This window comes from Elephantulus edwardii, unplaced genomic scaffold (assembly GCF_000299155.1).
Source record: "Elephantulus edwardii isolate Elephantulus edwardi_28Jun2011 unplaced genomic scaffold, EleEdw1.0 scaffold00035, whole genome shotgun sequence".
NCBI lineage: Eukaryota > Metazoa > Chordata > Mammalia > Macroscelidea > Macroscelididae > Elephantulus > Elephantulus edwardii.
The window spans coordinates 4140606-4164145 of NW_006399785.1; the positions used below are offsets into that span (position 1 = coordinate 4140606).

General features: G+C 40.3%; 1 protein-coding gene across 1 annotated transcript in view; it reads right to left on the reverse strand.

Moving 5' to 3' along the window:
* Nucleotides 1-23540, reverse strand: part of SLIT2 (slit homolog 2 (Drosophila)) — a 632406-nt gene that overhangs the window by 605540 nt on the left and 3326 nt on the right. The window contains exon 3 of the mRNA XM_006884512.1: nucleotides 22519-22590. Coding sequence (XP_006884574.1) covers nucleotides 22519-22590 — 72 coding nt within the window. The remainder of the gene's footprint in view (nucleotides 1-22518; nucleotides 22591-23540) is intronic.

Below are 23540 nucleotides of genomic sequence, written 5' to 3' on the forward strand. Positions count from 1 at the left end.
TCTTCGCCATCCATCCTGATGCTACCAATTGGTCCAGTGGTGAGAATCTTTGTCTTCTTGATATTGAGCCTCAGTCCATACTGAAGGCTGCAGTCCTTACCCTCTGCATACCCAGATTATGGGAGACTAGATCTCACCATTCTTGTTTGTAAGGAACTCAGTGATTGCAGCTTTTCCAACACAGACATGCCTGTTCTTCTGGCACGATGTATTCAGTACTCTTTACTACCACACAATGCAAAGGCATGCGCTTCTCTATGGTCTCAGCAGTCAGTATACAAACAAGTTTACCAAATATTTTTAAATGTTTAACTGATACTGTTGTGTGCTGCTGTACCAACCACAATTCATTGTGACCCTTTGAGCAACAGATGGAACGAGGTCGTGGCTGGTGCCATCCTCACACTCTCGAGCCTATTGTTACAGCCCGTCTTTTGTGTCAACCTATCTTGTGTAGGGTCTTACTCTCTTTTTCTACTTGTCCCCCTTTCCCAGCATGATATTGGAATATTTAAACGACATGAGAGAAGAACCTGACTGCAAGTCTAACTCAAGATAAGCCCCAATGCTACATCAATGAGTTCCTGTGGAATATGTATAACTTCTCATAGAATATACACTCACACTAAACTGTAGACCAGTTCTGTCCCTGATGTACTCATATACCAACCTTGTATGTTTTCTTCTATGTCCATTTTCATAGTTCATTACAAATAACAGTTTCCAAAATTTTTAATTAAGGAATAAGAGTGTGGCTAATTTGCTCTCTTATACCCTGAAGGGTTGACAATTCAAAGTCACCAGTATCTCCACTGGAGAAAGACTTGGCACTCTGCTCCCATAAAGATTTGCAGCACTGGAAACACTAAGGATTTTCAGAATTCCAAATCAACTCTAGGGCAGTGGACTGGGCTTGGTTTAACTCCAGAGTGGAACAAACAAGTTTTAGAAACCCATGTCCTACTCAAGAAACACTAGGTGTTTCTTCAAGTTTAAAGATAAAGGTTAAGGAGATAGAACACTGAACAGTATCAGCCATGACATTTCTAAGGGATTATCATGTTAGAAACAGAATTATAGCTGTTTAATCCCCACAGGGCAGAAATGGGATCAATGACACTCACTCTTGAGATAGCAGATTATAAGGGGATCTTTCTAAGAATTAAATATATTATCAAGTGGGATGACCTCCACTGGGGAATGTTCTCAAACTTCCTGCCATTGTGCTGATGCCACCCCATAGAGGGCTTATCTCTAATCTTTATCTTTAAACTTCAAGAGGATTGAGTGCCCATTTTCTCCTACATAGCTGCTGGTAGACCTCAACACTTAGGGACACACAGCTTTTGGCAAAATGCAACACAATACAGAAAATGCCATCAGAGCTACTTCTCAACTCTTTGCCCCACGTATATTCAAGTAGAGCATATATATTTGATCTGTTTGGTTGCCTCTGTTTTCCAAGAAAGCACAAAATCAAAGAGAATCCTTGCTCAGTCATCCTCCTATTTTCCCAATAGTGACCTCATGCAATATTTGTCCTTATGTGACTGAGATAATTCACTCAGTATAATGTTCTCTAGTCTTTCTTAAATGATACAGTTTGATGTGGACTTGAAAAGAGGGGTGATGATAGGCATGGAACAAAGGTAATTAATTACATGAATGACTCTATAAAATACAACGTACATGAATGATTAAATAAAATACAAAGTACACAGACAAAACACTATGTCTATGGATAATTATATGCAAATTGATTAAAAAAAGAGACAGAATCCTCCTCTAGTGTAACATTTTCATCACTGGACTTCAGGGTGTCTTCCAATTCTAAAGTGCCTTCAGGCACCATGACGGGATCATTATTCTTGTTAGATAAATTACTATCAGTAAGAAATTTCTTCCACTGGAGATTCACTACCTCTGAAAACTTGCCGGAAGGTCAGCTTTGTATCAGTTCCAACTCAGTGGTGAAAAACAATAACATAGCAAAAAGTTGGCCATCTCCATAAAAGTCCTCAGCATGTAGTAAAATGTACACTAATAAAAGATGTTAATGTGAATGTATCATAACTTCTCCATCCATTCAACTGTGGTTGACATCTGGACAGTTCCATGTTCTTGTGATGCTGAATGATGCTGCTATGAACATTGGTGTACAAGCCTCCATTTGTGCCTCAGTTCTCATTTTCTCAGGGTATATGCCAAGTAGTGGAATAGCTGGGTCATATTGAATTTCTATGTTCAGCTTTTTGAGGAAACACCAAACTGCCTTCCGGCATGGTTATGGTACAGTCAGGCAATGGAATATTACACAGCATGCAGGAGCAATAACTCTTTAAATTATTGCCTTACTTGGGAGGGACTGGAGAGCATTATGTTGAGTGAATAAACTCAGTCCCATAAGGACAAATACTATATAAAACCATTTTTGTAGAATGAGCATGAGAATCCAAGGAAAGAGAGACTGGAAAAAGAGGGGTGAGGATGTGAGGGGTGTGGGGGGGAATTAATCATGAGGTTACACAATTTAATGGGGGGGTTAGGGGAATAGGAAAGAACCAGTCTAAAAATCAATGTGTTTTTTTAAAATAATGTATTTAAATAATGTATTCAATGTATTATTTTGTAAACAAACTATTATAAAAAAGATACATTAATGAAATTAGAGTCTAAGTAACAAAAAGTGGTAAAAGGATAGACTTGCTGACCACTTAAACTACTAAGAGCAAAACACATGGTTAATGTGACCAAGGATGAAACAAAATCAAGTTTCTTCCCCTTCTCCCCGTCTTTGTATTTCTTCTGTCTGGCGTAACTCTGGGGAAGGGATATTTCTAGGAACTACTATTAGAGAATCTCAAAATGTAGCTTAATATTGACCTTCTTAGGGTTTGGGGGGGTTTTGGCTTAAAAAAGGAAAAAAATGTATTAAAACTATTCATACCAATGGTAAGGAAGACAGTTCTAGAGAAGCCACCATTTTTGGGAAGAATCACTCTGTCTCAGAGTCAGTCTAGGCTCCTAGGACGGCAAACGTAATAATGGACACAAAGCTATATTTACAAGCAGTGTCCATGACTTTCGAGCAGGAACAAGTCCCTCCTCTCCCGCTGCACGTTCCTGGGCCTTGCAATGCTGCCCAGTGGTCAGTGCCACTAAGTCAGTCCCAACTCACAGAAACCTTCTATCAGATTTCCAACACTATAAACTCCACCAGGAAGGGACTGCCCATCTCTCTACTGTGGAGCTGTGAGTGTCTGGACTGACAGAGAAGCAACAGTGGGATTGAGCTAACAGTACAACTTATTGTGTTCTCCATCACCAGATGTTTTGCAAGAGGAGAGTTTTCCCCTCATCCAAAATAGTACATCCTCCATTCTCTGGGACTCTTCCCGTTATCCATTCATAGTCAGTTACACTGAGGATGTGGCTTGATACAACCCAACTCTTACCGTTGATAATTTCATTTTTATTGCTAACTTCCTTGCACGATATTGTATGTGCACTGAAGTCTTTTCCACTCATCTGCAAGCTCCTTGGGTACAATGGCCATGTCTTTGTATTCCTTTCTTGACAAGCAGTAGCTTCTTTAGCTTTTTTGCATTTTTATACAGTTCAGCAGCCTCCCAGCTTATGCATTTTAAAGTAAGTCCTGATGAGTCAACAAGGGTCCCTGATGGCACAGGGCGAATGGAAAGGTAGGAGGAGGTTCCAATCCATCAGCCACTCTGTGGGTGAAAGATGAGTCAGTCTATTCTTGGTAAGATTTATGGCCTTGGAAGCTTAGCGAAGGAGCATCACTAGGAGTCAGAAGCAACTAAACGGCAGATGTTCGGTGTCCTTGAGGACCCTGTGAACAACAGATTAAAGCCTTGCCTGATCCAACAACCTCCTCCTGATCCCCACCATGCTCAAATCCATTGTGGTGGCCACTTGAAGGTCTTCCTTTATTTCAAAGTCCATTCCAGCATAATGACTTTGCCCGGGACTTGCCTCTCACCACAGCATGCCCAAAGTAGGTGAGACAAAGTCTCATCATCTATAGCCTTAGGGATCACTCAGCTGGCATTTTCTCCACGATGGATTTGTTTTACTCATTTAGCAAGACCATAAGATAGTCAGTACTCTTTCTCAATACTACAATCCAAAGGCATCAATTTTTCTTCATCTTTTCTCACACATTGTTCAACTTTCAGACACATTACCAAACAGCTGAAAAAAGCTATGGCTTGGATCAGGCACACCTTAGTTTTTAAGCAGACATCATTGTTCTTTATGATTTTAAGGAAGCCCCTGACAGCATTTTCTACAGGAGTACATCTTTGGATTTCCTGCCTGGTGCTACTTTGCATGCTGACCATGGATCCAAGTAGAATGAAACCATTAGCAAGTTTAATCTTTTCCCCATTCATTACAATATTGTCTATTGGTCCAGTGGGAAGGATTTTTGGTTTCTTGATGTTGGATGTAATCCACAGTAAAGGCTGCTGTCTCTTCTTCAGTAAGTGCTTGAAGTTAAGGGCAGGAGGTCTTCCTTTTGGGTTGTTGGCCCAAAACTTGGCAATTTGAAACCACTCAGTGGTTGACTCTATAATGAAACATCTGGCTATCTGGTCCCATGAAGAGTGCAGCCTTTCACACTCCCCAGGTCAGGGAGCCTTTTCTCTTCACATGGAGACATTAAGAGTTAAAATTGACTTGATAACACCCAACAAGGACAACTTTTCTTCTGGCACATGCTCTGAGGTATCTTCCCAATTGCACTGAGAAAATCTGCAATTAAGGAACCTCTCCCAATTGTTAAGGAATAATGATGTCAGTTTGAGGACTAAGGTGCTTCTAATTCAGGCCATAGTCTTTCCAATCACTTGCTAGGCTTCTGAGAGCTGGGCAGTGAATAAAGATGACAGAACAGTTGATGCCTTTCAGCTGTGGTGTTGGAGAAGCGTACTTAAGAGGCCATGAACTGCAAATAAAACCAAACAGATATGTCTTGGAGAGGGTGCAGTCAGAGTGCTCTTTGGAGGCTAGAATGAGGAGTCTTTGCCTCACATACTTTGGGCATGTTACTAGAAGGGGCCATTCCCTGGAGAAGGAAATGATGCGAAGAAGGGTGGAGGGTTGGCAAAAGAGAGGAAGACCCTTGACCAGGTGGATTAATGCGGTGACTGCTGCAATGGGCTCTTGTGTGTCAGGAAGTGTGAGGATGGTTCAAGACAGAAGAGGGTTCAGATCTTTTGTTCATAGGGTTGTACTTGACTCAATCGCTTAAAAACAATAGGTTTTCTAGAGCTTCCAGATTAAGGCCTGACCATGTTTTATAAAAATCAGCCAATGAGAATCCCCTGGAACACATCTTTTGTGAATAGCTTAGGGTCAAATAGTATTTCTTTTCTCTGTACTTGATGTTATTATGGGCCAGGAATTGCCCTGTAGGCAGATAAGAACAACCCACTAACCAAAGCTTCCCACAAGCCTGCTTCAGTGTGCCCTAAGCCACAGCTTACCTTGCCATCAATCCTTTGGCAGACTAACTTCTCACATCGTGTGAACTTGGAGGGAGAAATCTCAATCATTTAAACAAATTTAGAGGGCTAAGTTAGGCCCTAGTGGCCTCATGGCAAGAAGCTGCACTGCAATCCTGAAGGGACACAGTTCAAATCCATCAGCTGCTCCATGGGAGAAGAATGAGTAATCTCCTCCCATGTGATTAACTGCCTCTGAAACCCACCAGAAGGTCAGATGTGGGTCGGTTCCAACTTGCCAGTACACAACAAGCTAAATCTAAGCTGATTGTTAGCTTCTACAAGCTGTCTTATCAACGGGTCTAGAAACTACCACAATTTCAGAAACTGGGAGAAAAGCGAGATTTTAGTATTAGTGCCTTCTTGACTATGATTTTTCAGACTCCTAAATGAACATACCAAACCCACTGAAATCAAGTAGATTGCAATTTGCATCAACCCTGTGGAGCAGAGTAGAACTTACTGCAGACAGGAACTGTTCATCTTTCTCCTCTAGAGGCACTGGTGGATTTAGCCAACCACCGAGCCTTGACCTTGGCAGTGAAACCCTTTATGGACTTGTTGTTATCATGTGCCCAGTGGACGATGACTCAAAGTGACCGTATAAACAACAGATCTGAACCCAACCCTGTCCTGTGCCATCCTCACTATCGCCAATGTACTTGAGTCCACTACTCCAGTCAATCCATCTTTCAGAGGCTCTTCCCTTCCCATGAACCGTCCTCCTTTCCACACATGATGCTTCCACGGGCAAGGCTATTGGTATCACAGGAAAAACAGGACAACCATAGTTTTTACTTTAAGAGTATCAACATAATTTTGGTTCTTGCTCTTCTGTTCCTTTTTCCATTACTGCTAAGATTAAAAGTCTATACAGATTTTAAGAAGAGTATAAAGAAAGCGTCAGAGGCAGTGCGGTTGGTGCAGGATAGAGCAGGGTTTAGGGCTGTTGTGCATAGGGTCACTATGAGTCGAAAACGACTCGACGGCACATAACAACAGCAACATAAAGAAAGCAGCTTTAACCCTAAGTGATCCGAATAAATTTCAGAAGCTGACAATATTGTATAATTATCAGAAATTAAATTCTGAACTTCAATATCATTTTTTAAAAAAAAACAAGCTAATTACTTCACAGACCATTAAGATGCATAACAATCACAACTAAGAGCTGGAGAAAAAGTAACCATCTAATGCTCCAGCTTGAAATGTCAGCATGAAAAGGACAACTTTCAGAATAACTGCAATGTCAATGTGTTAAGCTAAAACCTGATGATTATAGAGCTGGGAGATGGCATGGAAGGGCATTTTAGAGGATGATTAATGAAAGCCAACCTCAATGAACTGCCTTAGCCAGACCAGATGAATCAACCAGCCATTGTTCCCAGAAAGACAACACTCAGCTGTGCCCAAGGAGAGATACCAGAGATGAAAAGTCACTTCTGGCTCCTGTCACCACAACTTTAATTGTTGGTATGAGCCAGTCGAGTAGACCATGATTCATAAGTGACCGTGTGCACAAGAGCTCTGAACTCTGTCCTATCCTGAGCCAATCTCACTGCTTCTGACACACCGACCTCCATTACTCAAGTTACTGTGTCAAATCCATCTCATACGGGGTCTTCCTTTCCTGAGCAGTCCCTCCACCCTTCCAAGCTTGATGTCCTTCTCCAAGGACTGGTCCCTAATGGCAACATGCTCATGCTCAAAGTATGTGAGACGGAGCTTCAAAATCCTTGCCTCCAAGGAACAGCCTGGTTCCACCCTCTCTGGGGAAGACCTATTTGTTTTTCTGGCAATCCTCTTCTCCAGCACCACAACTCAAAGTTACCAACTTAGTAACAGACATCCAGTATCTGTACATTTGATTATGTTTTTTCAATAGATATACAGTCCCCTATCTTTGCAAAAATCAGCAACATTACATTAAAATAAATGGAAACAAACAAATAAATGGTACAGATAATCCTTCTTGTTAGTTCCAGCTTTACTACTGAGATACCGCAATCAAATGTCTTCCTTTTCAAAAATTTCCTTGTCCCTATCTTCAAAGCAGAATAATGCTTAAGCATGAATTAAGAAATACCTATACAAAGTTTCACAAAATGTTTCGCACATAACTTAGCAGATAAAGAAATACTAATACCACACATTTCACCACCTTTCTCTTAATTTTCAAAAGCTTTGTTTAGAAATAGATTCTCTTCTCAGAGCTACTTCTTCTTGTTGTTATGATCCATTGAGTCATTTGTGACTCATAGCGACCCCATGTACAAGAGGACTAAACACTGCTCTATCCTGTGCCAACCTAGCCATCTCAAACGCACTTATTCCCACCGTTCCAGTCACAGAATCGATCCATCTCATCGAAGGTCTACCTCTCTTTTGCCGCCCCTCCACTCTGCCAAACATGATGACCCTCTCCAAGGACCAGTTCCTCCTTGCAACACACCCAAAGTATGTCAAATGAAGCTTCAGAATCCTTGACTCCAAGTAGCATTCCGGTTTTACCTTCTCCAGGACAAACCTGTTTGTTCTCCTCACAGTCCATGGTATTTTCAACTCTTCTCAGAGCTACTAAAATGTACAGTAATTTTTACTTTCAGCATGCAGAGAAATGTTAATACTATACATTTTCCTACCTTTTCCTAATTCCCAATAGCTTAGTTTAGAAACCAATTCTGTCTTTTCTGAAGTACTAAAATGTGGGAATAATAAATTTGACATTTGAAGTCCTGATGGCCTAGTGGTAAGAAGCTACTCTACAATCCCAAAGGCATGCACTTGACAACCACCAGCTGCTCCATGGGAGAAGGATAGGCAGTCTCCTCCCATGTGACTTACTGCCGCTGAAGACCTGCTGGTGGATCAGCTGTGCATCAGTTCTGACTTGATGTCACACAACAAGAACCACCATCACATGTGTCCATACTACACTACTGGATTTGGGGTTTTTAGTGTTTTGGTTTGCTTTTTGGTTTTTTTTTTCTTTTTGACATAGTACATATTTAAGAAGTTGTTGCTGTTGTTGCTACTATGTGCTATCAAGTTGCCTATGACTTAAAGGGACCTTATGTACAACAGCCCTAAACCCTGCTTTAACCTGTGCCAATCTTATTGTCTCTGACACATCTACCCCTAGTACCACCGTCACTGAATTAATCCATCTCATCGAGGGTCTTCCTTTCTTGTGCTGTCCCTCCACCCTTGCAAGCATGATGTCCCTCTCCAAGGACTGATTCCTCCTTGCAACATGTCCAAAATATGTCAGACGAAGCTTCAGATTCTTGCCGCCAAGGAGCAGCCCTCTCTAGGATGCATGTGCTTGTTTTCCTATCAGTCCATGGTATATTCAATACTCTTCTCCAGTACCATAGCTCAAAGGTATCAATTCTCCTTCTATCATCCCTAGACATGGTCCAGCTTTCTGATGCATAACAAGTAATTTCAAACACTATGGCCTACATCAGGTGCACCTTAGTCTCTAGACTGATATCATTGCTCTTCAGTACTTTGGAGAGCTCTCTGACAGCAGACTTGCCCAGGGCAATTTGTCTTTTAATTTCCTGGCTGCTGGTATCAAGAGTGCTGATTGTGGAGCCAAGAAAACTGAAGCTATTAACAATCTCAATCACTTCACCATCTATCATGATGCTGCCAATCAGCCCAGTGCTGAGAACTTTCGTTTTCTTGATGTTGAGCTTCCAGCCATACTGAAGGCTGCAGTTGTTAATCTTCTGCAGCAAGCGCTTCAGGTCCTCCTCAGTTTCCGCAACCAGGGTTGTGTTCTCTGCATAATGCAGTTGCTGATGAGTCTACTTCCAATCCTGATGCCACATTTCTCCTATACAGCCCAGAAAGCTATTCCATTGTAAGTAATCAAGAAGTCAGATAAAAAAATACCTCCTGCAAGTTTTATATCAGAATGTGTCCTTTAATCTCTCTGGGTATATGGAGAATTACCAAGATGTTAGGGGAATGCAGAGGATAAAATTTTCATAGTGATTACTCCCGGGAATAGAAATGTTATTATTTCCATGTAACCCGCAAGACAAACGGTAAGATATTTCCTGAAATATTGGAATAAAAACTCCCTAAAAGTAAAAAGGCAAGTGGAAATTTAAGTCTAGAAAAAGGTGCAATGAAGGAGCTCATTAGTTACCTCTATTCTTGGGGGTTTGCTTGGGAGAAATAGGAGGACAGAAGTCATGCACTTTTCAGGTGACATACATGTATTAATGCTTATTACAGATACTCTGCAGAATGCTATATTCACGATGACATGGACGTATAAAGTCCACCTTTTTCAGTAGCTGCAGCACAATGATTTTTGTTTTACATTTTGCGTGGAGGTGAAGTTGCAAATGCTAACTGCATCAAAGTGAAGGTGAAGGTTGAAAAAAAAAAAAGAGACTGTAACCTCTAACAGCGACAAGAGGCCCAGGGGCAGCTGGCTGGCCGATAATAATTTAAAACAATGCTTGTCAATAATGCTAAGCCTGCCCTTCAGATTGAGGCTGTAAGGATCAGCATTTCAGAGACTGGCGCTTTGTGTTGCACAGAAAGATCACTCACCCTTCTCAAGGTCACACTTATTTCCAAAATAATCAATCATAAAGGGGTGGGGGGGAGTGTGAGAAGCAGAGATTACTTTTCCAATGATGTAACATTAAATCCTAAATTGTAATGCCATTTAATACAAAACAAAGAGAAATAAATCACTTTAAAGACCACCAAGATAGGAAACAATCAGAAGAAATCACAAGGAGGTAAAAATTGTTATGTGCCATCGAGTCTCCTGCAACTCATAGTAACACTATGTACAACAGCTCTGAACCCTGTCCTATTCTGAGTCTATCTCACTGACTGACACACCTAATACCAGTGCCCCAGTTATCCTGTCTTCCTCTCCTGAGCTGTCTTTCCACCATTCTGAGCATCATGTCCTTATCCAAGGACTGGTCTCTCCTGGCCACATGCCCAAAATATATGAGATTGAGCTTCAAAAGCCCAGCCTCCAAGGAGAAAGCATGTTTCGCCTACTCCAAGACAGACCTATTTATTATTGAGATAAAGTAACACAGGAACTCTTGTGACCCAGTGGATAGATCGTTGGGCTGCCAACCCAACGATAATCAGCTCTTCTGAGGGAGAAAGATATCAGTCCCCTCCTATTCAATTTACAGCCCCTGAAAACCAGCTTGAGGGTTAACTCTGAGTTCTGACTGGAAAACAGTGAACTAAGTTTGGAAGATAGACAGTTTCTAATGCCTGGGCAAAAATTCTTATTTGCTGCAGGGAACATAAATGAAACAGTCACTGGGGATTCCCTTCTCATTTCTTAGCTAAGACATGGTGTCTAAACTATACACCTTTCTGGAATCACGAGTTTTACTATCCAGAGAATTCTCAGACAGACCTGGAGTTTTGTGGACAGCTTTTTAAAACTAAGAGAAATTTGGTGAAATTCATGGCATTAATATTTTTCTATCTGCTAAGTTACAGGCTAAATATTTTGTGAAACATGATAGGTAGACCGATATTTAGATATATATCTTCATTCATTAGCACTATACATATAATACAGATATTCCCATTTTAAAGATGAAGAAATTCATTGAGGTCTCTCTATGATAAAGCTGGAACTAACAACAAGTATACCTATTTTGGAGTCTCTTGGTTTGGTGTTTTGTTTCTCCCCCACTCCATTCTTATGTAATATTCCTGATTTTTATAAAGGTAAGGGACTTTATACGTGTTTGAAAAACAATCAAAAATACAATTACTGATTTAGTAAATTGATGCCTTTGAGTTGTGGTGCTGGAGAAGAGGGTTGAATATACCATGAACTGCCAGGAAAACAAATAGGTCTGCCCCAGAGAGGGTGAAACCAGGCTATTCCTTGGAGGAAAGGATTTTGAAGCTCTCTCTCACATACTTTGAGCATGTTGCCAGGAGGGACTAGTCTTTGGAGAAGAACATCATGCTTAGAAGAGTGGAGGGACAGGGCAGGAGAGGAAGACCTCATATGAGATGGACTGACACAGTAACTTGAGTAATGGACGTAGGTGTTATAGAAACAGTGAGATCAGCTCAGGATAGGGCAGAGTTCAGAGCTTTTGTGCATGAGGTCGTTATGAGTCATAATCAACTCAACTGGAACATAACAACAACACAACAATTACCGAATTGCTGTTACATCATTGCTACATACCATCAAGTCGGGATTGACTCATAGCTCATCCTCCAGAGGGTGTTCAGAGGCAATTTTAATCACACAGGAGGAGACTGCCCATCTTTCTTCTGTGGTACAATTGCTGGATTCGAACCAGGGGCCTTTGGGTCAGCAGTGTAACTCTTTCCCACAAAGTCACAGTTGAACCTCCCAATTATGTCCTGAGATCCTAACCTTTCTAGCTTCAACCCTTCGGCTGTGTTATCAGGAATTGCCAGCCACTGGAGAAGGACATGAAGCAGAGCGTTAGTGAAGGAGAGGGAAACTTTAAACACGGTGGACTGACACAGTGTCTGCAGCAATGTGCTGGAGCGCAATCGAGATCGTGCGGATGGCACAAGATTGCACAGTGTCTCATGCTAAGGTACATAATGTTGCTGTGAGCTGACGCATGGCACCTAGCAACACTTACGCGTGTCATCTGGTGCTCAAGTTTATCTGTCATCTTTCTCCCTCTCTCCTTCACAACTCACTCCTAGCTGCCCACCCACTGGTTTTTCTGAGGCCATAATCCCCCAGGAGAAGATAATATCGTTCTCCCATGGAGCCTCTGGTGGACTTCAAAGGCAGGAAGAAAGATACAGTCTGTATTAGCAGTGCAACTCCCTGTGGCCTACACCACCAGAGCTCTCTTTGATGGTTATACTGAACCAGGCGATGCATGAGGTTGACTGAAGAAGAATCGATGCCCTTGAGCTGTGTTGCTGGAGAAGAACAATGAATACCTCCAGTTGCATGCCAAAAGAACAAACAGGTAAGTCTTGGAATAGGTGCAGCCAGAGTACTCCTTGGAGGCAAGGACTGCAAAGCTTCAGCTCTCATATTTTGAACATGTTATTTGTTGAGAGAGGCATCATGCCTTGGGAAGGGGAAGCAGACGTGGAAAAGGGGAGGGTCAGAATAAATAGGAAGACTCTCCAAGAGACAGACTGACATGGTTACTGCAGCAATGGGGTCAAGTGTGTCAGCGACAGTGAAGAAGGCACGGGACAGACAAGACAGGACAGGATTCAGACCTGTTGTTCATAGGGTCACTATGAGCTGTACTTGACTCAACAGCACCTGTTGTTGTTGTTGTTGTTGTTGTTGTTAAGCGCCATCGAGTCACAGGCAACTCATAACGACCCTATGAAGGAGAGTCCTCGACCCTTGCATGACTTTCATCCTCTCTCCAGGTTCATAGGGTTTCCGGAGGCAAGCTATTATGGAAGTGGGTGCCACTCCTCCTTCCAAGTTTGTTTTAATCAGGAAGCCCCACCAAACACTGTCCACCATGGGTAACTGTTATCCCGTTTGACACATTTGAGTACCTACAAACAACAAATCAGGGTAAGCTGTATCCTAAACCAAATTGCCTCTGAACTACAAAGAGTGGCCCAGACACAGAGATCAAAGAGGACATAGAGACAGAAGCTATCCGATGAAGACAAGCAGATGAATCTACATATCAGGGTTGCAGGTTACCAAGCGCTCATCGAGACGAAAAATGTTCCTGTAGAGCTACACTCTGAGGCATCCCTTCTAGTCTCCTGAACTACAAGAAATGCAACTTCCATTTTTCAAAACCACCAGCATGGTATTTCTACCACAGCAGCACTGTTGTTATTAGGTGCCGTTGAGTCGAGTATGACTCATAGCAGCCCTATGAACAAAAGATCAGAACCTTGTTCTATTCTGCGCCATCCTCACACTTCCTGACACACAAGAGAGCACTGCAGTAGTCACTTTATCAATCCACCTGGTTGAGGGTCTTCCTCTCCTTCACCGACCCTCCCCACCAACATCATGCCCTTCTCCAAGGATTAGCATCTCCTGACAATATGCCCAAAGTATGTGAGGCAAAGCCTCATCATTCTTGCCTCCAAAGAACACTCTGGCTGCACCCTCTCTCTGAGACATATCTGTTCTCTTGGCCATCCATAGGATGGTCAATATTCTCTAACACCACAGCTCAAAGGCATTAATTCTTCTTCTGTCATCCCTATTCACTGTCTAGCTTTCAGATGCATAGCAAGTGATGGGAGAGACTATGGCCTGAATCAGATACCTTAGTTCTCAAACTGACATCAGTACTCCACAATAATTTGGAGAAGTCTCTAACAACAGATCTTCCCATTGCAATACATCTCTTTATTTCGTGACTGCTGATACCAAGGGTGTTAATTGCGGATCTAAGCAAGATGAAGCTGTTAACAGTTTCAGTCTCCTCTCCACCAATCAAAAACAGCAGCACTGGGAAACTAAGAAAATAAAACTCGTTGTCATGAATTTCAATCCAACTGTATGGTAGTAAAGAGTTCCAATAACAACCTAGAGGCACGCAGTTCTAATCCACCAGCAGTTCCAAGGGTGAAAGTCTCCTCCTGTGTGATTAACTGCCTCTGAAAACCCACTGCAGGGTCAGCTTTGAATCAGTTCTGACTTAACAGTGTTTAACAACAACTGGACAAAGGAGAGCTGCCTCATGGAGTTTTCAAGGCTGTAAATCTTTGTGGGAGCTCTTGGCCTCATGGTAAGAAACTGTACTGCAATCCCAAAGGTGAGTGGTTCGAATCTACCAGCTGCTCTGCAGGAGAAAGATAGGATCTCCTTCAGTGCCATTTACTGCCTCCAAAAACCCACTGGAAGCTTAGCTGTGGGTTGATTCCAACTCGATGGTATACAACAATAACAACAATTTGTGTGTGTGTGTGTGTGTGTGTGTACCGTCAAATCAGATCTGACTGGTACAGGAGGAGATTGTCCCTCCTTTTCCCAGCAGAGCATCTGGTGGATTCGAACCGTGTGCCTCTGGGATTGTAGTTGCAGCTCCTTGCCACTAGACCACCAGAGCTCCCCTAACAACAAAATTTTTATGGAAGCATACTATGTCATCTTTCTCCCTGATAAACCAAGACAGCCCCTGAGATGTTTCAGGAAACCCAATAAACAGGTAAGCAAACTGCCAAGACAGCAGAGTCTCCCTGTCATCTCCATTCTCAGAGCTTCCAAGGAAGGTGCCTGGCCAGCTCCAGAACCACTCACCTGCATGATGAGTGGATGGATGCTGCAAAGAGCACAGTGGAATCATTTGCTGAAATGTGCTTTTAAAGTACCACTTCTATTCTGATAATGCCCAATCAGCCCTGCTGCTCCTCTGCTTTCTGATATTATGACCACCAACATTCCTCCCAGATTGGCAGATATATTTTGCTTGAGGGTGAGGGGCAGGATAAGGGAAATAACTAGGAGGTCCACATAGAGAATGCTTCTCACTGCACTTCAAGTTGTGAAATTCGGTCCCAGAGGCATAATTCAAAGAGAAGGTGTCCAAAACGAATGAAAGACGGGATTAAACGTAAACTATTTGGCAATCACTGCTTCCACAAATACACTGTAACAGTGCAAACGAAGCGACTCATTTCAGGGGACACATAAAGGACCGCATCCAGCAAACACTGTCACAAAGGATGAGCCCAAAACAGATGTGGGAAAAATAAACAGCCTTGCTGCTTCAGAATCTATAAAACAGTCCACGAAAAGCAAACAGGCTTTTCCCCCATCATTCAACTTCCAGGTCCATTTAAAAAAAAAAAGCACTGCAGGGGGCATCCTCTTCCACACATTCAATATTCTGTAGAAGGGAGGGACTGGTGCCTTAAAGCTTTACTTTAATAATATGAATCAATGTTAATAAGAAGTAAAGCCAAACATAATACAGAGGGTGAAGCCAGGCTGCTCCTGGGAGGCACGGATTCTGAAGCTACATTTGACATACTTTGGACATGTTGCAAGGAGGGACCAGTCCTTGGAGAGGAATGTCAAGCTTGGGAGGATGGAGAAGCACAGGAGAAAAAGACCCTCGATGGGATGGGTTGATTCAAAGACTGAGGTAATAGGGATGGGTGTGTGGGAGACAGATTGGCACAGGATAGAGCAGGGTTTAGGGCTGTTGTACATAGATAGGGTCTCTATGAGTCACAGGCAACTCTATGGAACATAAAAATAATGTAAGATGCCGCCACATCATTTATAAATGCAGCACAGATGAAGCACTACACATTCCAAGCTTGTGTGAACTGCATTTGTTTTTGTTGTTAGGTGTCATTAAGTTGAACATGACCCATAGCAACAGCTCTGGACCCTCTCCTACCCTGTGTCATCCTTACAATTTCTGACGTATTCCAGCTCATTGCTGCTGTCATTGTGTCAATCTGTCTAGTTCAAGGTCTTCTTCTCCTTTGCAGACCCTCGACCTTTCCAAGTATGATGTTCCTCTCCAAGAAGAGCCTTTCTCAGCAACATGCCCAAAGCACGGGGGATAAAGCTTTGTCTTCTTTGCCTCCAAGAAGCACTCTGGCTGCACATTCTCTTCCTGTTTGTTCTTTTGACAGTCCATGCATGCTCAGGTGCTATTACAGGTATGACAGAGTTAGAGATTGTCTTTAATGAATCTTCACCATGAAACTATCGGTGGTGCTTTTAAATTCATGCATAAAGGTGCCACAGACCAAGTCTCTGGTGATGAGGCTCGGATTCTTTTTACGGGGAGATTAGTACTGAAAATGTTCTCTTAGTTTAAATAAAAGGAATGTGTCCTGTGTTCTTTATAAGCTTGTGAGATTAGCCCGCCAGGAGAAGAGAAATTCCCTTCATCCTTAATGAACAGGGATCTAGTGATGCTTCCCTTCAGACCTGTTCTACGACATATTCTTCACTACATGTGTGTATAGAAACCATGACAAAAAAATCACGGAGCAGGCTACAAGCTGCATCTCCACCATTTTCGCATGGTTAAAGAACTGCATGGCTTGCTGAGACAGTTAGTTAACTTACTTAGTTCCCACCTCAAACAGCAAATTTTGTTGCTGTTGTTGTTGTTATGTGCCATCAAGTCATTTGCAACTCACAGCAACCCTAAGTACAACAAGTCTGACACCTGCCCTATCCTGTGCCAACTTTATCATCTCTGACACACTTACTCCCATTACCCCAGTCACTGAATCAATACATCTCATCCAGGGTCTTCCTCTCCTGCGCTGTCCCTCTACCCTTCCAAGTATGATGTACTTCTCCAAGAACTGGTCCCTCCTTGCAACATGTCCAAAGTAGATCAGACAAAGCTTCAGAATCCTTGCCTCCAAGGAACAGTCTGGTTTCACCCTATCTAGGATGAACCTGTTTGTTCTCCTAGCAGTCCATCATATATTCAATACACTTCTCCAGTATCACAGCTCAAAGGCATTAATTCTCCTTCTCTCTTCCTTAGTTATTGTCCAGCTTCCTGATGCATAGCAAGTAATTGTGAAGACCATGGCCTGAAAGCAGGAGTGGCATGCACTTTCTAAACAACATGTCTCTGGAAACTCTATGAACTTGAGAAATAATGATAGTTACAGAAAGGCTTCAGGTCTTTTGGGCATAGGGTCACTATGATTCGTGCTCACCTGGACAGCAATCAGCAACAACAACAACAACAATGGCGTGCACCTTAGAAATCCTGAAATAGAATGCTGCGCTGCTAACCTTAAGATTGACAGTTCTAACCCATCAGTCTCCCCTTGGGAAAAGATATGGCAGTGTACTCTAGTAATACTGACAACTGTGGAAGCCCAGTGGGGCTTTCCCACACATCATAAGGCAGAGAGTAATGAAAAATCATACTTGAGTCATAAAGTTGTCAGGAGAATCTAAGGCTTTAATGGTTGTAAGTGGGAATCAATTCAACAGGAGTGAATTTGGTTTTGGCTTGTGTGTTGTTAGCCTTCTAAAGGAGTCCTTGCTGAAGGGGTCAATCAAACAATGGGGCTGTTAATAGAAATGTCAGTGGTTCAAGCTCTAGGAAGAATGACGTGGCCACTTGGATCCTTTAATATTTACAGCCTTGGGAACTCAATGATGCAGCCGCACTCTGTCCGATAAGGTGCCCGTGAGTTAAAATCGCCGAGATGAACCATGGAGTGTGTTTGTTTCACATATCCTTTCATAAGCTTGAACTAACTCAGTACTGAACTAACAGAGACCACTTCTGGCTCCACAACATGGCATCATGAGGATGGCACAGGAAAGGGAATTCAGTTGTTCAGAGGGTCACTATGAGTCCCAGATGATTGGACAGCACCTAACGACACAACAACAACTTCAAGTTTAGATGCTTGGGTGGCACCAATATATAAGTGTCCAGCTAATGACTGAAATATCAGCGGTTCAAAATCACCCAGTGACAACGCGGAAGAGAGGCCTGCCTGGTTAAGCTCTTGTCTCAGTATCACAGTCAAGGCAACGCCCTACAAGGTAATTCTAATTTGAAGCCCATGGGCTCACTATAAATCAGCATTTACCAGAATGTATTCAACATCAATTAAATTGGTTTTGGTGACTGGTATATCATGAGGTTAGAGTTTCCTAAGTTAAACACTAATTTATTATGTTGTTGATTGCCTTCGAGTTGAACACAACTCATAGGGACCCTATGAACAAAAGGCCTGAAGCAACTAAATAATTCGTACATAAAAATATATTTTCTTCATATCAGATTTCAAAGTATTTAAGCAACAACTTTATTGTCTAGGATTCCTTTCACCGCCTTATCTTACAATAATATTTTCAAAACTCATTTTTTTTTCAAGTGAGGAAAAATATCCAAATGACAAAGTTCAAAAAACATAATTTCAAATTGAACAATACAACCTGGGGAGTACAAAGTGGTGTGTATCTCAAAAGCATGCGTAACTTTCATTTACACATTATTTATTGGAGGCAAAAGATGAACAGTCCAATTCCTCTTTTTTTTATCAGTGGTGCAATTTCCACATTTCAAGGGTATAAAATGATAGCATCGCTCACACAAATCTAACACCCAGAATTTTCCATGATGTGCTCTTGGTTTTCTTAAATTAACGTAATCTAATCACATAAGTATTTTAATTTACAGTCTCAGAACAAATAACAAAATTTCCTTTTCAGGCAAACCGAAGGCATTTCAAAAATTTTCTCAGAGTCTAACATTTATGCTATGATGGAACTTTCAAAGAGAGAAATTCACTTTTTACTACTGGAACCCTCCAGTGACCTGCGTCCCCTTAAAAGGTCATAAAATGAAACTTAATGACTGCACCATAATCCCATGCAGTCAAAGTGAACAACAGAACTTTCTACCCACCCACGGAAGTTCTGGGTCCCCTTGCAACTAAAATGATTTTCTTTCTTAATAAAAAAAAAAGAAGGGCTTTTTCAAACTCTGAGATTATGTAACAGCCGGGAAAGGTCTCAAATGAATAATTTTTGGATACAGACTTTACTGCTAACTTTAAGTGAAAAATGTATAAGTCACAAATGATCTGCTTCTTAATCTGAGTATGCATGCCCTCTGCAATACCCTAATTAACTTTTACTGGATAAGTGAACATTTGGATTGAGCATTAGGAGACATGCTTAGACAATATCCAAGTGGCACTTTCTTAAGGATTCCCTTCCACCCGGGAGAAGCAGGTACTGTTGGCACTGCAGAGCATGCTGGGAAAGCTGCCATGGCACATGTTAGGTCTGGGAGGATAGTAGCAAACTGTCAAAACAGGAAGTAATGTGTGTGCTCATGCTTTGTAGGCGTGATTAACACTGATTTCTTTTGCAGTGATTCATAAGCACATTCTGATGATGATCATATCATCTGACGTTGTTTTCTATACAACAGGAGAGAGGGGAGGGGAGCTGAAAGTGAAACTGGAGGGAGAAAGAGAGAAAAAGAGGAAGTCAAGAAGGAAGAGGAAGAGGAAAGGAAGGAGAGACGGGAGAGAGGGAGAAAGAAAATCCTTGCAATTCATCCATTCTTTCACTTGGAAAAATACGTTGTTGTTATTATTATTATTTATTATTATTATTATTACTATTATTATTACTATTACTACTACTACTACTACTACTACTACTACTACTACTACTTTGACAATACAGGCTTCCAAATAATAATCCTTGCCCACTTCATACTACAAATTCAATTCTTCTGCAACAAGACACAGATTTTGATGTTCTATTTTCATATTTCTCTGTTTCCCCAATCAATGTAAAACTAAGTGAACACAAAAATGAGAGGAAAAAAACACCAAACCCCACAACTTTACAACTCTGAAACACTCTCGAAATTGCCACTAGAATTAGACTTGAAATGCAAAGAATTTAGAAACATACCTTACAAACAAAATCAATGTTTACATTTTATTTTGTCCTCCATGCAAGGAATGAAATGTAAATTGCCATAAGACCCCAGGAATCACTTTGACAAGATAAGCCTGTTGTATAAACAGGCTCATAATTGTGAGTTCAAATAAAAATTTTAAATTTAAAGTGCTAAAAACCATTTCACTAATATATCATTGATTAAAAGTTAACTCATAGATTAACTCCCATTTTTCAGAGTTCCACAAAGCTTTTTGAAGATAGAAAGCAATTTGTGTGATGTTACTAACACCAGCTAAAATAAGCATGGATAAAACATGCTATAGCAATTTGATTATGGAATTCTCTTTGTTTTCTTTCTTTTTTAAAAAATTTTGCTTTTGTTTTAAACATACTGATTAAAATATTCAGCTTGTTCACAATAACTTGAATGTTACTAACCTTTGTGCTTTTCAGAAATAAAAAATGTCTTGACATTTAATATATTTTTTTAAGAAATAAATATTTGAAAAGTATTATCTGTAAGGTTTCTAAGAAATGGTTTTGAATTCCAGAGTCCCAAGGAGATGAATTGGCTGTCAGGTAACAATGTGTTTCCATCAGATGGACTTGGCAGTTGTAAACAAAAAGAATTTTCTCAGCTTTTCCTCACAAATATGAAATATTTGCTTTCAGCCAACAGCTGGGGTGATTTAAAGAAGTCCTGCATATATATTAGTTTTCATTCAAAATTACAGACCCTCCTCCTACTCTGAAACAGACTGTGTGTCTCTCTAGTAGAATGGGAGATTGTTTGGCGGTGAAGTGGTATTCTCTGGGGAAGCAAAAAGCAAAAACTAGGATGTACTTACAACTCCAGTCAACTTTCAAGGCAGAAGGCCTCTGGTTAATCATTTCTGGGAAAAGTTAATTTATTCAAGATCAAGTCCGAATGGTCCTCTTAAGAAGAGACTTGAGAAGCAATGAGAAAATGAGCTTTACTTTAACGTATGTGAGGATCTTTAGATCTACAAAGAACTGGAACTGTCAGGGCATGAGAGGTCAGGAAGACTCCACCAAAGATTGCTACTGTTAAAATATCCTTAAAAATTAAAATACCGATATTCCCATGGGCTGCAACTTATGGGAGGGGAAAAAATGAATATTTAAACTATCATGATAAATCACCTACTAATCTTACTAATAATTATTTAAATTGTATTGATCATTTGTTTTAAATGGATAGATTGGAACACTTCACCAAGAAACCCAGTAGTGTTTAGTTAATCATGGAAGTTTATGAAAAGCTAATGGATAATACGGCTGGAGTATTTTTAAATAAAATGTTAAGCAAATATTTCTTTTTATTTCCCTCAATACTAGTTAAAACCGATGTTGCAGCTTATTTTTTTTAATTACCTAGGTTAGGATATTTAGCATGGGGAAAGTTTTACAGTCCAGTAAGTTAGATTTTTCTTTGTTTAATTTACTTGAAGTGATAACAGTGTGGTCTACACAGTGGATTTACATTTTAGAACTTTTCCCTACTTACAGGCAAGGGTACAGAATTAACTTTTGCCCTCTGAGCTCAGGGAATCTGAGCATGTGCCATGGCTGAAATGAACACCGTATTTTGTTATTTTAAATCTTTATTTTACACAAAGTGACTACTAAGGCAAAAGTGAAAACTTACTAAAATAATTATTGCTATTTTTATTGCAGCTTTTACTTGCCTTTAAAATGCAAACCTACCCAAGTAGACCAATCAACGTATGAATGAGGAAATTACAATTCAAATTAAAAAGCCTGTATATTTTTTCCTTTTGAGATGAATGTTCAAGAAGAAAACAACTCTTTCTGGACAACACAATAACACTCATCAAATAATACACAGCATTTATTATGAGACTTTGTTTCTGAAAATAAATATAGTTAAATCGGAAATATATATTCAACTTTCTTAGGGGGAGCAGAAATCAAGGTTAAAAATGCCTATGGTTTGATAACACCAACTGTTCTCTCTATTCCTACTATTTTTAATCTGTGTTTTCCAATGATAGATGTTTCAAAGACTACTGTAAGATAATAACACTAGATAGAAATATTAATACTGTTTGTCATAATTTTTTTAAAATATTAAAAGGTAAATGTCTATCAGCAAACATTTAAAACATTTCCTCCAATTTCACCAAAGATGCACAAAAACAACACTATGGAAATTTAAGAAAAAACAACATAAATACACAAGAAAATGCCAGAATGCAGATAAATCAACACTTTCTCTCTCCATTAAAAAAAAAAAGAATCCAATCAAGTAAGTATGTAATATGGAAAACACAGAGAGGCAAGACACAAGGCCATGAGTACAGAGTAAGCACCTCTGGAGATAAGTCCACATTTTTGAGTTTTAATACATTAGTATTATTCATCCAGACACTGTACTTACTCTTCATGCATTTAAAGTGAAAACCACTTAGCCATCCTCTTTTATAATCTTTCAAAAGCTAGGATGTGAAAATGCAGGCACGGTGCCTTGAAGTTCAAGCTTCCCCCCCCCCTTTCTTTCTTTTTAATAAACACGAGTTATTCTGTTGTCATAAGTTTGGAACTGAAAATACTTACAGTCGCTCCAGTTCTTTAAGATCCTGGAATGCTCCTTTTTCAATAGAGCTAATCTTATTTTCCATAAGCTGCCTGAAATGCAAAGTAGAACATGAGACTTCTAGTCATCAGGAACCATCTAACTAAGTTTCAATTCAGTAACTCAGAAATGTGCTGTATCCTTCCCTTTCAAATCCCAAACAGTGCTTGGGGTTGGGAACTAATATTCAGTGAAAGTTCATACATTTCAGAGGAAGCTAAGGGGTGGGGTGGGAGTTAATTAGCACAAACATCACAATACCATCATGTAAAATATTCCTCTAGTTTCTCAGGTCTTTATAACTGGTGTAAGTTTAACCTTGAAACCACAGTTTATCTGGACAGCAACTCAGAAACTACAGTTTGATGGCTGTTTGGGCATAGACAGATTTTTAAATGAGGTGTTTTGTTTTTTTTTTTCATTTACAAAATGACAGAATTTTTACAGTAATTCATCATACACATACTTCTGCTCTGACTTTCTCAATATCCATCTGCAACTGGAAGAACTTATAATAATGTATGATCTATGTCTCTTAAAACATGAATCAGGGTCCAAAGTGTATAATCCTTGTGATGCAAATATTGACAACTTAGGGAGGAAAACAATTTAACATAACAATAGACTGCAAGTGCTGGTTAACTCACTAATTTAACCCTCTATTTAGGGAAGTAATATTGAAACAATTTTACAAAAGCTACAAAGTTAAAACTATATCTAACACTTTAAAATATGGCCAATATATTTTTATAGGTAAGCATTTTTCCACACTCTGCAGAGGAGCTGAATTAAGTTTGAAGTTAAACATTTTAACTCATTGTTCTCTCCAGGAAAACCTGAACATTATTATATTAGTAATAATAAAATGCAGACCCACTAGTATTTTCTCTAGTTAATATAAAACCCAATTTTAAAACTGTATCAAATGTCTCACATTACTTATTCATATTGCAAAAAGCAGTTATTCTGCATTTTTATATGCATTAGCCCCTACTTAGGATAT